General features: G+C 43.3%; 1 protein-coding gene across 2 annotated transcripts; it reads left to right on the plus strand.

Annotated features, from left to right (window-relative positions):
* Positions 1-557: 557 nt before the first annotated feature.
* Positions 558-19,862, plus strand: BYSL (bystin like; the record flags this gene model as incomplete). 2 transcript variants are annotated; one of them, XM_081947473.1, is made up of 7 exons in its annotated part: positions 558-937; positions 2,031-2,190; positions 10,606-10,744; positions 11,177-11,310; positions 11,967-12,127; positions 15,236-15,338; positions 16,171-19,862. In XM_081947473.1, the coding sequence occupies exons 1-7, from the start codon at positions 652-654 to the stop codon at positions 16,517-16,519; spliced, it is 1,332 nt and encodes a 443-aa protein (XP_081803599.1). In that variant the 5' UTR covers positions 558-651. The 2 variants fall into 2 exon arrangements, with proteins under 2 accessions (XP_081803599.1, XP_081803598.1); XM_081947472.1 differs by lacking the exons at positions 10,606-10,744; positions 11,177-11,310; positions 11,967-12,127; positions 15,236-15,338; positions 16,171-19,862 and adding an exon at positions 5,297-6,995 and having other exon boundaries at positions 599-937.
* Positions 19,863-20,672: the final 810 nt, after the last annotated feature.

The raw sequence follows: 20,672 nt of genomic DNA on the forward strand, positions 1-20,672 counted from the left end.
TAAAAAATAAATAAATAATAGAGTTTCAGGCAGCTTCACCGTAAACCAGGGGTGTCCAAACTTGGGAACTTTAAGACTTGTGGACTTCAACTCCCAGAATTCCCCATCCAGCATGGCTGGCTGGGGAATTCTGGGAGTTGAAGTCCACAAGACTTAAAGATCCCAAGTTTGGACACCCCTGCCGTAAACCCTCGACAGGCCAAAGACTACACGAAAGGCCACTGATTCTGTCCAGCCGCACTCCTCCTCCTCCCTGAGAACCGTGCATGGCGCTGTTCAAATTCAAATTCAAACCTTTATTGTCAGAGTACAACATGTGTACAATGAGATTGGTTGAGCCTCCCTTCCTGCACCCCCACCCACCCAATATAACTCACAGTGAAAGACAGAACATCCCTAACCCAGCTGTTATCAAAGGGATCAGGCGAAGATAATAACTCTCCCCCCCCCAAAAAAAAACAGCTCCAGAGGGGGGGGGAGCAGGAAATGGCCACTTATGCCTCTGAGGCAGGTTTTTAAAAGTCTGCAGGATCTCCGAAGTCACCTCTACTTTCAACCGTAGCTCCGCACCCGGCTGACGCGCATTGAACGCATGCGTGTGCGGGCAGCCATATTTCTTCCAGTTGCTGCGTGCTCCATCGGCGGGGAAACATGCCCAAGGCGAAGCGGTCGAGAGGCTCCTCCGGTGGGGCGACGGCGACGACGAGCGTCCCCTTGGCCGAGCAGATTGCTCAGAGCGAGGCCGTGAAGCCCATCACGAGGGTCAAGCGTCGGGACCAGGCAGGGAAGCATGGTGGGGGAGAAGAGGAGGACGAGTATGTGGACGAGAAGCTTTCCCGGCGGATCTTGCGGCAGGCCCGCATCCAGCAAGACGAGCTGGAGGCCGAGCATGGCGTCGGCAGTGGCCTCGAGCCCAGGAAAAAGACGACAGTCCTGGGTGAGTGTGTCTAGGAAGCTTGTGGCTGGAAAGACGGGACAAAGTATTTTCTTGCTCAGCCAAAGTGTTCGGACAGACACGTGTTTTTGTTTTTTAAAGAACGTTTTTGCTGCGGTTTATCCGAAAATTATAAAAGAATTAAACACAATGTGCAACAAATTGGGGGGGGGGGACCCATAAGATTTACACAAGGGAATGTCAGGCTGAACGCATAAGATTTTTAGGAGGCGTCTTAAAAGGTATAACGACATAGGTTTCCGAGATTTCAGAATGCCGTTGTGAGAGTCACTACAGAGAAAGGCCACTTATGAGAAATTGGAAGATGTAAATCTCTCAATTGTAGGAGACACCGACCCCACCAAGAATATGAGAAGCTGTGAGCTATCAAGCAGGAGTTTGATTAGCCTCCTTCAAGGAGATTAAAAACTGCCTAAATTCTAAAATCCCTGAACCCAGACTAAAAAAAACCCCATTATTTTTCCTTCATATAGACTCAGTAGAGGGAGGCTGGAATTAAACTTCTGACCATAAATCCTGGGTTGTTTTCATTTTTTTTTAGTAGAAGAAAGGATGATTAGCGTTGGAATCTATAATAGAAATATAAAATCTTTCTGGCTTCTTTCTAGAGCTCTTATTTTCTTTATCCAGGATAGTGAAATAAAATTGATGTAACATTGTTTTTTTAACAGCTAGTACATGGCTGATTTTTAGCTGCTGTTGTGATGTATTTATGATATTGAATAATGTTGTATTCTACATAAGACTTAAAGGACCAGGTTAGGGAGACTTTATGGATAATATCTTATGTGGTGCCAACAGTCGCGATACGTTTGATGGCACATAATCTGTTAATGAATATTGTATATAGGTTTGGTAAACTCTCTATTTAATAGATTGTGGTTTACTTGATTTGTATAAAATATGCAAGTATAAAATCCCATTTCAATTTAACAGGTAAGGTAGATATTAATTAACTGCCATTGGGATTTAATGAACATTCTAATGTAACAGACACTCCTTCCCCGACTTTACTCATTTGCATAAATATGTAATCTAAAGTTGCTTCCTTTAAAATATTTTCTTTCTTTTTCAGGACCTACTTCAAAGGATGGAGACTCCGATGCAGAGGATGAGTGGCCAGAGCTGGGGGCAGCTGGAGCCATGGAGAAGGAAGAGTATTGTGAAGAGATGACTGTAAATCCAGATGACGAAAAAGCCATTGATATGTTCATGAGCAAGAACCCACCAGTAAGGTAAGCCAAATGATCAAATACTGATATTATGGTAACATCTAGGATAAATTGTGAATGGATGTAAATTGAACTTGCTGAGGTGGCTAATTTAAGCCGAGAAAAAGCAATATCTATGTTTATTCCTGATTGGCAACACCTCAAAGGACTTTTTGCAGAAAACAGAAAAAATAAACTTATGATTCAGGATTTTAATTAAGCTGGATAAATGATGGAAAGAAGGGAGATAGGTTGTAATCACTAAGTAAGAGAACTTATCTCTAAAAACAGGAAGAAGCCTCAGGTCTTTTCCAATGTGTCGTCTCTTCTCATTTGATGGCCAAATTATTGATCTTCAGCTTTCAGTATCTATCCGAAAGAATAGGCAAGGTTGGTTTCCTTTAGGATTGACTGATTTGATCTTGCAATCCATGGGACTCTCAAGAGTCTTCTCCAGCACCACACTTCTAAAGCATTAATTCTTCAATGCTCAACTTTCTTTATGATCCAACTCTCATAGCCATACATTACTACTAGGAAAATCACAACTATGCAGACTTTTGTCGGCAAGATGAGGTATCTGCTTTTTAATATGCTGTCTAGGTTTGTTATATCTTCCCCCAAGTGTGTCTTAATTCATGGCTGTAGTCACCATCTGCAGTAAACTTGGAGCCCAAGGAAATAAAATCTGTCACTGGTTCCATTTCGTCACCATCTATTTGTGAGAAAGTGATGGGACTGATTGTTATGATTTTAGTTTTTTTTAAATGTTGAGTTTCAAGCCAATTTAATTTAAGGTTATGAAAGGTATACCCTGTCCAATCGATATTGATTCTAGGGGGTGAAGGAGCCAGTGTTTTTTGAAGATATTTTCATGTCGTGTGGTCAGCATGACTGTATGCTGTGACGCATGGAACAGTGTTACATTCCCACCGAAATGATATCTATTTACTTGCATTTGCATGCTTTCAAACTGCTTGGTGGACAGGAGGTGGGGCAAATAATAATCCAGTTGATAAGCTCAATGTCTTTAACTGCTGAGCCACTCCCCCCTCCCCCCACCAAGATTATAACATAATGTAAATTTAAATCCTTTTGGTCACATTTTTTTCTGTTCCATTTCTGTATTATAACCAAGATTTTTAGCCCATTCTATCAAACGTTCTTTCATTTGTACTTTCTTTTCAAATTTCAATAACATTTCATACATTTTAGCATACATTTATACACAATTCTGTTTCACATTCAGTCTTACAATGTTCAAACTGATAGATTTTTCTAAATCTTTCTACCAGCTGTAAGTAAGATTCTGATCATGTTTAGACAGCTAACTCACTTGTTTCCCATCACTAGTCAAGCCCTGGTCCATCTTGCAGTAGCCCCATCCTAAATAGAACCATTCAGTGGTTCTCATCAAGACTAAGGAGGCTTTACCTTCCCTTTATCCACAGAAAATACTCTAATTATAATTCCTCATATAAGTAAGTGCAGGAGATGGGCAGATTTTAGGTCACAAGTGTAATCTCTTATAGTTCATATTTACCGTAGGAATTATGTGGGCAAAATTTTATTCATATCCACTATAGGAACTTCTCCATTGTATTCAGATATGGCAGTTCAAATGGTATGGATCAGAATGACAGTTTCTCCACATGTCAGTGTCTCCTAAATAGATCTAAGCAGCTTCAGATTATTTCAGAAAAAAATATCTGTTCAGGAGCCTCCAATAGTAATGGATATACAGATGCAAGTCTTAAGGGGTTGGGATGTTCTCTCACTAATGCCTCAGTATTCCTTAGTGAATGGTGAAACCAATGCTTCAGCTAACAACAAGGTACTCTATAATTCTAAAACTTTATTTTCTTCTTGTTGTTTAACCTGCAGATGATGCTTTAATTATTGGGTATAGAATATTGCATTTAGAATCTTGAGATTCAGATCTATTTTTAATTATATTTGTGTGTGTGTGTATACACTATCTTTACAAATTTGAAACCCAACACAAATATTATATAGTTTACCTCCCTTAGAATTTATTTTTATTGGCATAACTTTGGAATGTAACTTTAGGTATATTCATTTTTAACTTTTGTGAATGTATGAGAAACTCTGAAATTGGCATTTTCAAAAGTACAACATATTTATCAGTGGTGACTGCATTTCATCGTTATGCATTGCTTGTTCTCTAGTGAATGTTGCAGGAGGGTCAAGGAATGGGATTATCATGCCCTAATCTGCTCAGAGACCGAGTCATAATTGTAGCCACACCTCTCTGACTCTCACCTCGGCCCCAGTTTCGACTCAGTCTGTCCCTAGAGAGATCGTTTTTTCCTTAGCTCACGATTCCATTCCTGGACCTTTTTTCAACATTTCCACCTCAACCAGCCGCTATTATACGGTGGCCGTTCATCGTTAGCCACCTTCCAGCGCTCCAACAGCCATTTTAAGGCTCCACCTGGCATCGGACAGAGTCACCATTCATCAGCAGCCACTGAAGGGCTCCTTCCCCCTGGCGGAGGGAGTTCATGTGAAGCAGTGGTGGGTTTCAAAAAATTTACTACCGGTTCTGTGAGCGTGGCTTGGCAGTCATGTGACTGGGTGGGCATGGCCAATTTAGTCATTCATTTTGCCTGCTGGGAGCCAAAAATAGGTGCAACGCCCCCCTTCCGCTCTATTTTGGGTCTAGCAGGCCTCCCTGAAGCCTGCTGGAAGCCAAAATGGGACTGGTGGGGATCCCGGAAGGGGCGGGGGAAGGGAAGGTTATGAGCCTGGTGGGGTGGTGGTATAGCAAGTTCCGTGGGGGGAGAGACCTGTAGGCAGGAGGAGGCAGGGAAGCCACCTTAGAGATGATGTTTGAGTGGGTGGGGCATTTGCACTTAAAACAGTCTGTGCATGCGCACAACAGTAAAAAAGGGAAAAATTACATTTTTCCATGAAGATTGTTCTGCTCATGTGCAGAACAGAAAACCAAGATGGCACCGGCGCCGAGGATAGTACCGGTATGATCACATGTCTGCTGGAGTTACTACCTCTTTGGCCAAACCAGACCGAATAGGTAGGAACCCACCTCTGACGAGGCAGGATTGCCCATTCATCAGGTAGAGCCTCATTGTTCCTTCAACGTCTTCAGGCAGATCGAGCAGCGAGAGCAGCTTCAGGAAGCTGGTGCAGTGGCGGCCGCTTATCTTGGAACATGTGGAACCAGGGCTCGCAGCAAAGTCGCATCAGCGGGAAGCCGGCGCAGCAGGGGCCGCTTATCTTGGACCACGTGGAGCCGGGGCTCGCAGCGAAGCCTCTTACAACTTCGGCTTGCGAGAGTGGCCAGCACCAGCAGAAGGAAATTGAGAGGCTACAGGGAGGCGGCACACACATCGGCTGCAGTCCAGCATCGCACCTTGAGTTCAAGCGGAACTGTGAGTACCGCATGGCAGTCAGAGGAATGCAAAATGGCGGACGCAGATCCCGAGGATGCGGGAGGCCCATCTACCTCTTCCAGTGCCCTACGTTTGGAGAGTCAACACTCTAGGCCCACTGCTTCATCTAGGAGGACCAAAGCTGGTCAATCAGTTGCTGACCCACTCGATACAGAGTGGGCAAGACTTCCAAAAAGCTTCAGATTACTTATATCGCAGGCCATTTCTGATGGAATAGCTATGGGGCTAGGAGAAGAACCAACACCAGCAGGACAGGACATTCATGGGGCTCCTCAAAGTTACCAAGCTCAACCTGAGCAACAGGTGTTACAGGCACATAGGCCCGCTTCTTCTCTGGCTAGCGAGGGATCCCTTACAGGTGACAAGGCTCAGAGAGATCTTGATCTCTCAGGTGATAAGGCATTGGTTCCAGACCCCCCTGCCTTCAGAAGACTTTTCCCCCCAGCTTTGTTCAAGACTCTCCTTCACAAGGCAAGAACCACTTCTACTCCTGTGGGGACCATGGGTCACAAAGATCTAGATGAGGGAGTCATTTCAGAGCCCTTGGCAGAAAAGGAGGAGATACCAGCTCCCCAATTATTTCTGGACATAGTTAAGAAACAATGGGCACACCCGGAGGCCTTTCCCAGTCCTGGGGAGAATGAACGCAGATTCTACAACATGGAACAGGGTTTCTCCCAGGCCCTCCAGGTACCATCCATAAATGCACCTCTGGTGGCTCTGGCCTCTTCTTCTTCTTTAGTAACAGGGGACATTGCTGACAACCTGGAAGAGGAGGACAAAATAGCTGAGCTGACTCTTCGTAAAAACTTTCAGTCAGCGGCTTGGGCCATCAAGGCGGCTGCTTCGGCCTCCTTTTTCAATCGTGCCACCCTTCTATGGCTGCGCCAACTACAGAAGCGTATTCCCCCCCAGGATGTTCGGCTTCATCAGGACGTAAATAAAATACTGGCAGCCACTCAATTTTCTGCAGACGCTACTTTTAATGCTGTTAAGTATGCGTCCCAGGCACTCTCGTCCTCAGTTGTATGCAGGAGGTTGGTATGGCTTCACAATTGGCAGGCTGATACCAAAGCAAAATGGAAGCTGGCAACATCTCCTTACACAGGAGGCTCCTTATTTGGTGAATCTTTAGACTCCGTTCTGGTTGGAAACAAGGATAAACGTAAAGTATTGCCCACAGCAACCAGGCGGCCAGATCAGTGCCCCTTGCCATACTTTCGTAGACCCTCCTTTCGTGCCCCAGACAATGATTTCCAGCAACAGCGGTATTTCCAAGCTCGCTCAGACAGACAGTCAGATAGATCCTATCCCAGAGATAGACCCAGGTTCCAGCCACAGAGCAAGCAGCCCTTTCATGGGGGAGGCAGCCATCCCTTCCACCAGGACAAATGACTCGGGAGTGAGTCCTCCCATAGATGTTCTCCTCCTCGCACTCTTTGTGGATCTATGGGAGAACATCACCTCAGACTCGTGGGGTCTCAGCACAGTGAGATTCAGACTCCGGCTGGAGTTCCTCTCCCCTCTCCCGAACCATTTCAGAACCTTTCCTGTCTCCAGGAACAAGGTGAAACGGGGCCTCATGAGGATCGCAATCCAGCATCTACTGGAGATCCAGGCCATCGAGGTAGTTCTGGCAGCCTGGAAGAGGCAGGGTTTTTACTCCAACCTCTTCATGGTTCTGAAGAGTTTGGGGGACTGGAGGGCAATCCTGGACCTCAAGCATCTAAATTTCCACCTAGTGTACAGGAGGTTCAAAATGTCCTCGTTAAAATCAATACTGGGGGACATCATAGAGGGAGATCATCTGGCCTCCATAGACCTGACAGAGGCACACGCAGGTGTACACTATCAGTACAGGGCCCTGCCGTTTGGCCTGGCATCTGCTCCCAGAGTCTTTACCAAGGTTCTGGCAGCACTGGCCACCTACCTCCGTTCCATTCCGGTGAGACTTCAGTGTTACCGGGACGGCATCCTGGTCCAGGCAGCCTCAGCCTCATAGAATTGTCAAGATCTACTACTGACAATTCGGACACTACAAGACCATGGCTTTTTGGTAAACTTCAGAAAGAGCCATCTGATCCCTACGACCCGGCTTCTGCACTTGGTAGTGATGATAGACACCAGGGTAGGGGAAGTTTTCCTGTCCCCGGATCGTCAAGACAGCTTAGTGCACTTGATCCAGCACATGTGCAAGGAGCGCAGACTTCCCATAGCCCTTCTCTCAAAATTGCTAGGGAAGATGATACCATGCATAGACATAGTGTCCTGGGCTCGGCTACACACCTGGATATTACAGTGTTTCGTCCTTCCTTACCAACGAGAGGGAAGAAGCACCTCCAACTCCAGAATCCGAGTGTCACCACAGGTACTCCTCTCCCTGCATTGGTGGATGCCCCCATTGACCAAGGGTTCCGAGTTCAGGGAACTCACAAGGCTCACTCTGACCACGGATGCAAGTCTCTTCGACTGGGGGGCGCTGCTGGAGTCACGCCTGGTGCAGAGATAGTGGATGAAGACAGACTTGCATCACAACATCAACTGGTTGGAGCTTCAGGCGGCTCATCTGGCACTCTGCCACTTCCAGAAGTTGCTAGAAGGGTGACATGTGCTTCTCTTGATGGACAATGTAGCTGTCAAGGCTCACGTCAACTGGCAAGGAAGGACCCATTCGAAGGCCCTATGGATAGAGACGCAGAGACTTGTCACCTGGGCGGAGAAGCATCTCCTATCTATCAAGGCAGAGCACACCTCGGGATTGGCAAATCATCAAGCCGATTGGCTCAGCAGAGCCACAGTGGACCACGGCAAGTGGCAACTGCTTTCCAAGCTGTTCAGACAGATTTGCCAGAGGTTCTGGCATCCGGAGATGGACCTGTTCGCGACTCCGATGAACGCTCAGCTCCCAAGATTTTTTTTCCTGGTTTGCAAGCCAGGGAGCAGAAAGGACCGACGCCCTCCGCAGCTGTTGGCTTCGGGGGCTCCTCTATGCTTCCCCCCCCTTCCTCTGATCCCAGGGGTCCTGAGAAAGATAGAGTCAGAGAGGGCAGGAGTAATCCTCCTAGATCCACATTGACCAAGGAGGCCCTGGTTTGCGGACCTACTGAACCTTTTCATATCCCCTGCATGGAGAATTCCCCAGGAGAAGATCTCCCTGTGCCAGGGGGTCCTGGTCCATCCGGAGCCTCAGTGGCTCCAGTTGACCGCCTGGCACTTGAGAGGAGTGTCCTGAGGAGCGCCAACTTCTCCTCCAGGGTTATTAAGACAATAGAGGCATCCAGAACCACTATGAGGAACTACAATGCCATGTGGATTACCTTTGTTAGGTGGTGCCAGGTGGCTCACATTGAACCAACAGAGGCCTCTATCCCGCAAATTCTTGACTTCCTCCAGGAAGGCCTGGATAGGGGCCTCTCCCACAACACCATCCGCAGGCAGGTGGCAGCACTGTCCTCCATGTTTGTGGAGGAGGGACGTCAGTCACTGGCTCGGCACCCATTTATTAAAAGTTTCATAAAGGGCGCGGCCAACCTCAGCAAGCCATAGATTTCCCACTTGGGATCTGGCCAACGGTTTTTCAGGCTCTAACTCGGGAGCCTTTCGAACCCTTGAGAACTGTTAGCCTTCAGTTCCTAACGTTTAAGGATGTGTGGTTAGTTGCCATAACATTAGCTAGATGCATTTCTGAGTTGGGAGCCCTTTCAATCAGGGCAGACCTTTGCGTCTTTCACCCAAGAACAGTGATCCTCCGACTTGACCCTTCCTTCATTCCGAAGGTCAACACTCCCTTCCACAGGGCTCAGGAGATCATTCCTCCTGACTTCTGTCCTGACCCTTCCAATGATAGGGAACGGAGGTGGCATAGGCTAGACTTCAGGAGGGCTCTCCGTATCTATATAAAACAAACAGCTTCTATCAGGAGAACGGAGGCTCTCTTTGTTTCCTTCCAGGTAGCAACGTTGGGAGCAAGGGTCACCCCTTCCACAATAGGTTGCTGGCTGAGGGCTTCCATTACACGGGCCTATGAGGCTTGGTATCACAGTACCTAGTGAAGTTATGGCACACTCCACCAGTAGCGCTGCAACTTCAGTGGCATGGGCCACCCAAGCCCCTATTGAGGACATCTGCATGGCAGCCACTTGGTCTTCTCCTTTATAAAGCATTATATGCTGGATGCGTTCGCACCTTCTGAGGCATCCTTCAATTGAAGGGTGCTTCAACAGTGCTCACTGCATCGGGAACTCCGGACCAGTAAGTTCCCCACCCTTAGGACACCAGCTTTGGTACGTGCCATTCCTGGACCCTCCTGCAACATATATTCACTGGAGAAGTAACGGTGGTCCTACCTGAGACGTTGCTTCTAAGTGGGTTGCAGGAGGGTCCAGGCCCCTCCCTAGGCTATAGGTCCGTAGTTAGGCCTGTTAGTGGGAAGTTTGGGTTTCTTTCTTTTTACAGATCACTCTATACAGCTGCGACCTCGTTGAAACTGGAGCCAAAGAGAGAGAGTGTCAGAGAGTCATGGCTGCAATTATGACACCGTTTCTGGGCAGATTAGGACATGATAATCCCATTCTTGGACCCCCCTGCAACCCACTGAGAAGCAACATCTTAGGTAGGGCCAATGTTACTTTTCTTCCCACAGCAGCCATTGTATGCACCCTAAATCTACTCTAAAGAAGGCTTTGTTCTCATGGGAGAACAAAGAGGAATAATATAGATAGTATAAATATAGAAAATAAGCTTGTATTTTTCAAAGAGATTGGACAGGAGTATTAAGTGATAATATAAAAGATGCTGCCACTTTCAAGTTGCTTGTTTTTAACCACAATCTTCTGAACTGAACAATCATAGGCAAGTGATGGGGAAGGGCCACCTAAGAAACTTTATTCTGATCTATTACAAGTCAGATTAAGAATCACCTTTAATGCTGGGTCTCCTACTTAATTAGATAATAAGGGGCTGAATAAGTTATCTGCTCCATTACCCTCCATTTGGCACCTATTAGGCGGACCTTAGCAGACATTATCATGGAGAAGCTAACAGAAAAACAGACGGAGGTAGAGACGGTGATGTCAGAAATATCTGGCCGACCCATGCCACAGCTCAACCCTCGTGTCCTGGAAGTCTACAAAGGCGTCAAAGAAGTAAGTGTAATGAGTATGTGTTTTGCTAGTTATGTGTTTGTAAATCATGTTATGTAAATAATTGTGAGTTAATTGCTGGAAAAAAACCTAGTGCACCAATCTTCTGTGATGTTCATAACTAATACTGCACTTCCGTTTATTATAGTTTTTAATATTAATTAGAAATGTTTTTGATGAAGCTTATTAGCACAACCATTGCAGATGTGAAAAAAATAGTGATATCAGTGAAGGATCTTCAATATCTCTTTGCTATAAAGACTTTATGAACAATAAATATAGTTTGTAATTAAGCAATGCTGACTATTGCTATCACACTGCCCCGAGTCCTGTTTAGGAAAGGGCGCGGTTTATAAATAGAAGTTTGATGATTGATTGATTGATTGATTGATTGATTGATTGATATAATTAATCACTTTTAAAATGTTGCTAAAGGTGTTATCAAAATACAGAAGTGGAAAGCTGCCCAAAGCCTTCAAGATTGTCCCAGCATTATCGAATTGGGAGCAGATGCTTTATATCACAGAGCCAGAAACATGGACGGCAGCTGCCATGTACCAGGCCACAAGGTGGGATTCTTCTATAAATAATGCTGCTATGCTGGTTTTCATTTACTAGCAGCTCCTTTCTGATCTGGATACATTCAGAGCGACAGTTTCAACACATTAAATCAAGCTTGTGTTGTAAAAGTGATAGTAGATGAAAGCCACCTTAGTGACTCAGTTTAGGGACATTCCATATTGTTTCTCTCACAGAGCATTTTAAACAGGCTTGTCTTGACCAGAATGTTATATTTGGACCCTTTCAATCATTTCTGGGGAAGAAATATTTCCAGAGCATGGCCTGGAAAGGGAACAGAAATTCTGGAATTCTCTGGAACTCTATTCCCGAATCAATCACTTTTACCCATTCCTTCTTCTGAACATTAAAGCCCCTGCAAACATTAATTTTCTTGTTGAAGATAGTTGTGAGAATTTTATGAGATCCAGATATGTTAAGGTCTGGTTTTTATATGGCCTTTTTAGGTTTTGTCTTTTTGATGTGTGAACATCTCTGAAATCTGGTAGTTGTATAAAATGTTTATTGAGATTCTTATAAGCATACTAAAATGATATTTATACTCTTATTATATAACAGTTGACTTTCACTTATCTAGTTTTTCCAGCTGAAATATTTGCATTTTCACCTTCGCCCCTCCCTTCCATGCTTTTATTATCTGTTCTAGAATTTTTTCTTCTAATCTTAAAGAGAGGATGGCCCAGAGATTCTACAATCTCGTGCTTCTCCCACGAATCAGAGATGATATCGCTGAATACAAACGTCTCAATTTCCATCTTTATATGGCACTGAAGAAAGCCTTGTTCAAACCCGGCGCGTGGTTCAAAGGTGAGTTGGTTACAATTGAATGGTAATTGAAAATATAAAATTGTCAAGCAATTCTTCGTTTCTGGGTTATCAGCTAGAAAATACATTGTTAATGTTCTCATTTTATGAACATTTGTTTCAGATTTATTCTCTTACATTTCACTGCTACCATTGTTCTGTAATGCACTTATTTTAAAAGGCAATAGGGATAGGATACGTGAGCTAGAAGTTTCATTTTGATCTGAAATACGTTCTGTTCTGTTTTTGCTTGTCAAACAGTATTTCTTCCCCTATTACTATAAATTAATTGTTTTTGTATCAAGCACCACTTTAGCAAGAACAAAAAAAAAATTCTGACAGATTCAAATTTAGAGAAGCAAATTTCTTTCTTTAGAATTGTAATCTGAGATCCAAGGAGTTTGTGGGATGTGGGCCCCCATTTCTGTTTGGAGTCCAAATAGCTGAAAAAGAAACGGTTCAAAAGGAAGAGGAACTGGTGTTGCTGAATCGTCAGCTGGATCAGAGGAGAGGCTGACTTCCTCCAGTGCAACCTCAGAATAGCTTCCACCAAGCAACAAAGGATAGGAGGAGGAACCTGATGGATGAGGGTTCTTTTGCAGAAGTGGGATCCAGCTTTCTGATATCCCTCTGCAATGTAATAGGGCATAGCACACCAGAACAACTAGACACAAGGACAGTTTTTCCCCCAAATGTCATCACTGCTAAACAACTAATTCCTACAACGCTGTCAAACTATTTACTAAGACTGTATTACTATTATTCTTCTCATCCTTGCTATTACCTATCTCCTCCCACATATGACTAACCTTGTTGCTTGTATCTTTATGATTTATATTGATTTTATTTGTTTTCTAATATGATTTGATTGCTTATTAGTAACCTATGATGATCACTAAGTGTTGTATCTTATGATTCTTGATGAATGTATTTTTTTTCTTTTTATGTACACTGAGAGCATATGCACCAAAGACAAATTCCTTGTGTGTCCAATCACACTTGGCCAGTAAAGAATTCTACCTACCTACCTGCTTATTTATCTAATAGAAAACCTTAAGGTAGACTTTAAAGGATAACGCATTTTGTCTTGCAAGCGACAAAGGTAGCAATCAAAAGTATAAAGCTGCACAGATACGTGGTTAAAGATAAATTGGCATGGATCAATGCAAGAACAATATAGCAGGAAAAATTGAAATTTGGTAGAGACTACAATGAGAGAAGGTGCATAAATTTTCCTACTCTGAGGGTCATACATTATTCCAAACAAAAATAGATGTAGGGAAGTCAGAGATAGGTAATCCTGAATGTACAACCACAATTGAGCCCAAAATTTCTGTGGCTAAGTGAAAAATTTTGTCCCATTTTAGGACTTACCTTGCCACCATTGTTAAGTGAACTGCTGCTGTTAAAGTTGGTAATATGGTTGTTAAGTGAATCTGGCTTCCCCATTGACTTTGCTTGACAGAAGCTCGCAAAAGCAGATCACATAACCTAAGGACACTGCCACCATCATAAATGCGAGTTGGTTGCTAAGCATGTGAATTTTGAATGTGACCATGGGGATGCTGCTGTGGTCATAAAGGTATAGATGGTGGTAATTCACTTTTTCAATGCCGTTGTAACTTTGGTCACTAAATGAACTATTGTAAATTGAGGACTACCTGTACTTGATGTGATTTAATTTACAGTTAAACATAATGAAACTTAAATACAGTTCATATGGTTTACTCTTCAGCTGCAGGTATTATAAGACCCCCATCCTTTCTCTCTGAAACAATTTTGTAAACAGTTTTTGAAAGTCTAGGTTACATTCAAAACTTTTTGAATTGTATAAATTGCAGCTACAGTTCGAAAGTCCCTGCAATCGAAGAGAAATATTATAAGCTCTTCGGCATTCAAATGGTTTCTCCCTATCCTATACAGCACCGTGCACTTTGAAGAGAATAATGAGGTAGCATAGTGTTTGAAAAAGATTAAAACAGGATATGTTGATAAAGACAATTAGTAGAGGTGAGGCCAAGGTGGCTAACCCTGTTCATACTAATTATCTATAACTAACAGCAGAAAGTGGATCTGTACAGGTAATCCTCTAGTTATAACAGTTCAATTAGTGACCGTTCGAAGCTATGCGATAACCCCTCCCAAGTGTTTACAACAAAGTGACAAAATTATGAACGTTGCAGTACCATGGCAGTCGTTCACCCTTAGGAACTACCACTGCAACATTCATCCTATTCACCTGCACTCCCGTTCCTCACAACGGCTTCCCTCTCCCATCCTGCCACACTGGACCCGCCTTTCAAAGAACTGTCCCCTCTCTGCACCAGTTTATTTGCCTTCAGGGAGAAGAGATCAGGACGATTTCACTTCCAGTGTCCGGTCGGCTTGCAAATGCTTTTTGTGCCGAGAGTAAAAGGTTCTGCTGTCTGATCTTGTGAGACTTCAGGCACCATCCGTTTTTGCAGAGAATGGGTGCCTGAAATCACGCAAGATCAAGGCTCCCAGAACCTTTTACTCTCGGCACAAAAAGCATTTGCAAGCCAACTGGACACTGGAAGGGAAATTGTCCTCTCCTCTCCCTCAAAAGCAAAGAAACTGCAGGAGAGGAGACAGATCTTTGCAAACTGAGTAATTCCTGCATGGCAGAATGGAAGGGAGAAGCACAAGGTATGTCAGTGGGTTGGGGAGGCCTTTGGTGACCTGTTCCATCACTAAGCCGCTCATGGCCTTTGCCACCCTGAGATACTTGACCTGCACACTTAATTGCAAAACTGTGGGTGAAAGCAGGGAGTGACCATGTTCAAGTTACATGATTCACTCCTACGAATCCTTGAGTTACGAATATAATTGGCAGGCTCCATTACATTCGTAACTCGAGGATTACCTGTAGCTGGTCCACTCCATAAGGTCAATAGAAGGACATTGGTTAATCTAAGGGCAATGCAATTCTTGAAGTTTCAAGTTCTTGAAGCATGAAAAATTAAGTTCCAGCTGGTGTGCTAGTGTGAGCTTCTGAAAGGAATTTTGTTTTTGTTTGAACTTCTGGTGGGAATTTTGTGTGTGTTACATTAGAAGAGGCTATGTTAATTCTGACCCTCCCTTTCCTCTCAGGAATTCTCATCCCTCTGTGTGAGTCTGGAACATGCACATTGCGAGAAGCAATCATTGTGGGCAGCATCCTCACCAAATGCTCTATTCCAGTCCTTCATTCAGGGTAAGAGAACTGAGCTAACTAACAACAGAAGGAAAATAGTCCGAGGATGTGAATGTGGAGAAGGGTCTCCTTTGCCATTTATCCATGTATCCTTGGTTCTGAAATCTTGCTGGCAAAAATTTATTTTAGTGTCTTGGGAGGGGAAAAAAATATTTCAGGCTATATTCATAATCTGTAATGGGAATTATGAAAACCAAAATCCTTGCTTGATTTGTAATATTCTTGTATTTAAGCGTTTACATATCCCTTTGGTTCAACAATGTAATATGATTCTTGTGGCCTAAATGTTTTGGGGAAATTACTTCATGGCAAGAACAGGGTTGCACATTTTTCCATTGGTTTCACTGATGCCCTGACAATAGCAGGTAGCCATGCAAGGAAGAGGTATAGCTTAAAAGAAAAGGCTCAGATTCTTATCTATACAAATCTCCAAAGCACAGAAGCACCATCTGTAACAGACATTAGCAACCTGAATTGTGGACATTTTGCATTTCATTGCTCCAACCACAACTGCTTTTTGGGCGGTGTCCATCTGGTTTACTCATCATTCTCCAATTTGGTGTTCTTTGTATGTGTTAGACTTAACTATAATCAAACTCAACTCAAATGGAGCCATTGGATTTGAGGCAGAGGGACAGGATTTGCTATTTCTCTACCTTCATCACTAGGAATCCCAATTTTCTCCTTCAAAGCCAATTTGAAAGCTCAAGGAAATTCCCTTAATGCTTTGGCCCCTCATCACCCTTCACTTAAGTTTTGCAATCAGATGATCAAATTGTTATATAAACATGCATTCAAGTATTTCCATTCTTTTCTCCTTTTCTTGTGCTAGAGCTGCTATGCTGAAGATTGCTGAGATGGAATACAGTGGCGCCAACAGCATTTTTCTCCGTCTGCTGATTGACAAGAAATATGCCTTGCCTTTCCGTGTTGTCGACGCTCTCGTTTTTCACTTTCTAGCCTTTCGGAAAGATCAGCGAACCCTACCTGTCCTCTGGCACCAGTGCCTCTTGACATTTGCCCAGCGCTACAAAGAAGATCTGTCCTCTGAGCAAAAAGAAGCTCTCTTGGAGTTGCTGAAGTTTCACAACCATTCCCAGATTTCTCCAGAAATCCGCAGGGAATTGGTGAACTCCAAATGTCGGGACATTGAGGGGATTTCACTAGTTGTAATGGAGTAAACAAAGTAAAGGATGAAGGACTCTCTATATGGCTCACTTCAATGGTTGTGATTTGTTTATGATGGGACTAAAAGAATAAAATGATCCTACAACATTGGAGCTTAGCAAGCTTTTTTGCAGGAATTACGGCTTTTATAGAGTTTTTTTTAAAAGCCAACGCTATGCTTGGAGACAAAATAAGACGATTCTTGCAGATGAGAACCCTCCTTAAATAATGTTAATAGAATTATAAGGTTCTTGGAAAACTCTCTCAGAAAGGACTCTGATAACGGCATGACCTTTGGAGGCATTGATAGAGGAATGTTAATAAAGAGCAGTAAGCTGAAGAGTTGCAATTCTGATTAATGGACAGATAAAAAGAGTGCCAATTCTGAGAGGCAAAGTGAACATCTGAAGAGAGACATTGTTGCTTTGTAGAATAGGGCCCCTTATAAGTGTGAATAATCAAGGTCTTGTTCCTTTAAAATAGGAATGGTCACATAGTGAGCCATGACTCCAAGCACCTTACCCAGTCCCTATGGATTCAGAAATGTGTGTGTATGTTGCTGATTTGGGTTACCCCTTTCAAGTGCTGAATAAAAAGGGCGGCTGGTCAGGCCAGACGGATGTGTAACTTGGGCATGCAAGATAGAACTTGAGCTGCTTTGCTTTCTGAGAGGAATGTCCGAGTGTTGCATAGAGTGCACCACTTTTTAATAAGTCACTGACCATTTCTATTCCCAATTTTGGTCACTGAGAAAGCCAGTGTTTTGAATCCTGATAGTTTTGTATGATAATGAAATGATTCTCTGCCTCAAACACACACGCACATGTATGAACAGCAGACTTTGGTCCACTAGTTGTCAACCCTGAAGCTGACCTGACTTGAGGCCATTTTGAGGCACTAGTTGAGATCTACAGCATGTTTGAGTTGTACAGTCCAAGGATAAGTGGCATTTAAACAAGTTCTGATGGGGACAGTAATAAGCAATCTTGTTGCAGCTGCTCTTTTCTTCCTGGCTAACGGATACAACCAGAAAGGTCGTCTTACTACACAGTCATATTATTTTCAAAAGTCAAGAGAAGCAGCCTTCCGCTATCTTCTTTCTCTGGCTGATATTACAATTAATCTCAGATCAATTCATCTCAACTAGAAGTTGGAAATGATGTTATTGTCCTTAGAAAGTGGCTTATTTCATAAACTGCTTCTAAACTAGATTATCTTAATATTGTCACGGAGAAATGCCCTTAAGGTATCTAGGACAATATAAAGTTTGCTGGGGACTGGGCAGATGCTATACATCTCTCAAGCAACTTGATTGAGGAGGATTTGGATCTTTAGGACATAAGAGGAAATTTTCCTGCTTTGAATACATAGATACCTGTTGCTATATTCTTAGTAAGCATGATGTGGTCCTTATGGCACTTTTTTTTTTTTTTGCCAAAGTCTAATTATTCAGAGGATCAGCAGATGACCACAAGTATTAAAACTTGTGAATATTAGACCATCCTGAAGTGGAATTGGTATTCTGTATTTCTTGTGTCCTGAATTCTCTGATTTCAGAATGCTTTTCCAATGTTGTATGCCTAACAACATCCAACTGTTTTGTTTTGTTTTATGCTCCCTCTTGCCAAAATGGAATATATTTGAGCTATAATTCAAGCCGCAGGAATGTTGGATGGGCACTATTGTAGAATGTAAGGTTTTAACTATGAGAAACAGCTGGCTTCAGATGCCCTCTGTGATGGTTCTGATGTAGCTGTTGTCATCATTACTACTTTCTATACTACATTTCCTTCCCATTATAAGCTGGGGTCTGCCGTAGTTATATTCTAACACTGATTGTTAGCACAGATGTGAGAATACCAGAGGTCAATGCCTACTTACTGGCAGGGAGTCAGCAGGACACTTTCTCCTGTGCTTTTCAAACTGATGCAGCTCCAGGGCTACATTAGGATCTTTATGCTTTGGGGCACTAAGAATTATGCTTTTGAACTGTGAATAAGCTTATTGGCTATTCCTGCAGCAGCTGGGAATGGAAGAGTAATTAATTTGAGTAGATTTCAGCTTGAGGGTAGATTTGGTTGAGTGGCTGCTCTGAGCAGCAGGCTTTTCGTGTTACGATACGTCCCCTAGGACAAGACACTTGCTGGAGCACTGATTACTGAACAATTTGCATGTCACCCATCCATCTATTTGGCAGTGTAAGTGGTCATAGGCTGAAGCGGTTAATGTTGCATAGAGCCAGTAAATTAATGTCTGATGCAGCCTAAACCATTTCCGTGGATGGAGTTCTATGCTATTGACTAAGAACAGGTTGCTAGCATGACTCTTGAAGGGTGAAAGCAGTAAAGCCAAGCCCAAGGAAGACAATGTCTGGAACGTGTTCCTAGGCTGAGAAACCAAGTCAGGAAGCCTCTTGAATAGACCTTGTACACATTGTGCAAAGTGAATGGAATGGAGCCTGTGTCTCGTGTGCCTGTTTTCTGGTTGCATTTACATTCATTAGAAGAAATGGTTTTAAGTCTTTTTGAATTTTAGAATTCCTGTAGAATAGGCTAAGGCTTTTTTGTGGTTCACCATTTGCTAAATATTGACTGCTTGGACATAGCATGTTCCATGAATGTTAGCCATTATGTTTTGTTCATCCCTAACATACTTTGGGGTCCAACCTGTAAGAGAGAGAGAGGACAATCCAGATCAGGGATGTCAAACCAAGGCCTGGGAGCTGGATCCGGCCCAGCGGGGGGCTTAGATCTGGCCTGCGGAGCTGCTCTGGAAACAGCAAAGGACTGGCCCGTGATGCGGCCCTCCTGAGCTCCATTTTTGCTCCCAGAGGATTGCAGGAGGCCCTGGCAGTGGAAAATGGAGCTCGAGAGTCCATTTTCACTGGAAGAGTGCTTGGGCCACCACAGGAGCCCCTGGCATGAGTGATGTCGAGCTGGCGGCCCTCTCCAGAGGTCAAACAAAACTCTGTTGCAGCCCTCAATGAAATCTAGTTTGACACCCCTGATCTAGATTATTGAGTCCGACCTTTTGCCCAATGCAGAAATCCAAGTGAAAGCATTCATCTAGGTATCAATCACTGGTCTGTAGTTCCCTTGTTTCCCCTCCTTGAAACATGTGATCCAATCACCTGTTTTCTAATTCTTTAAAAAAAGATCAGGCCAGATCAGTAAATTCCTTCAGTACTTAAGGTACAAGTCATCTGCCCTCATTGAAGGTCAAGAAACATTGTCTGTATACCAAGCAAAATCTGCAAACATGCTCCTTTATCTCTCTTCATAGTTGTATTGTGAAATATATATCCTCTTCTCAGAAAAGGCTTAAGCCAAAATAAACTCTGCCTTTTGTTATCTATAAGCTTTTTGCTATCTTTATTGAGCAACTGGTATAATTATTTCCTTTTTCTTTTTTGAACCTATCAATGTATCTGACAATTTAGTTATTGAATTCTAGTTTCCATTAATCCTAATCACACAATTGGCCAAGTTCACTCAGAGTGTTTGCTTAGGATTTACTGAACAAACTACACTTAACTACATATTCACACAGCATAGCAAATCAAGCAAATGACATTATGGCATAAAATGGACTTTCAGACACTTTCTTCAGGTTGAGGAATCTTTAAAAAAAAAAAGGGCAAGAGGGGTGGGGCTTCTGAGCTGACAAGTTCACTACTATACCTTAGAGAAGGTCTAAAGGAAAAAAAAAACTCCACAAGGTACCTCCTTGTGAAGTCTTTGTGGAGATTTTTTTTTAGTCCATTATAGTTTTGCTTCCCTTTATTCCCATGGAACACATTCAAGTCGTCTGCTTAACAGCAATCTCTGAATTGGGTCATAATTCACCATAGGGGTGGATCGTCTATTTTAGTATTTAGTAGTATTTTGCCTACTATAAAAGGTGACATTCTGCTCTTAAACTAGTCAGCTACGGAGGCTTTTTAAGAGTCCCCCTCCCCTCCCCCAAGACTCACTTGCCATACTTGATTGGATCAATTAATATGAATGTGCTCATATATTCCTGCCTGCAGCTCTTTATTCTGCTTTTCCAAGCTCCCCCTAAAGACTCTCCATTAACATGTTGATCTATTGCACCGGTTATCTATGTTTGAAAGGAAATGTAGATGCTGATTCCAGGATGGATCTATTGCAGCTTTTCGGATAGATT

This window comes from Natrix helvetica (assembly GCF_964273705.1).
Source record: "Natrix helvetica genome assembly, chromosome: 3".
In the NCBI taxonomy this organism is placed as follows: Eukaryota; Metazoa; Chordata; class Lepidosauria; order Squamata; family Natricidae; genus Natrix; species Natrix helvetica.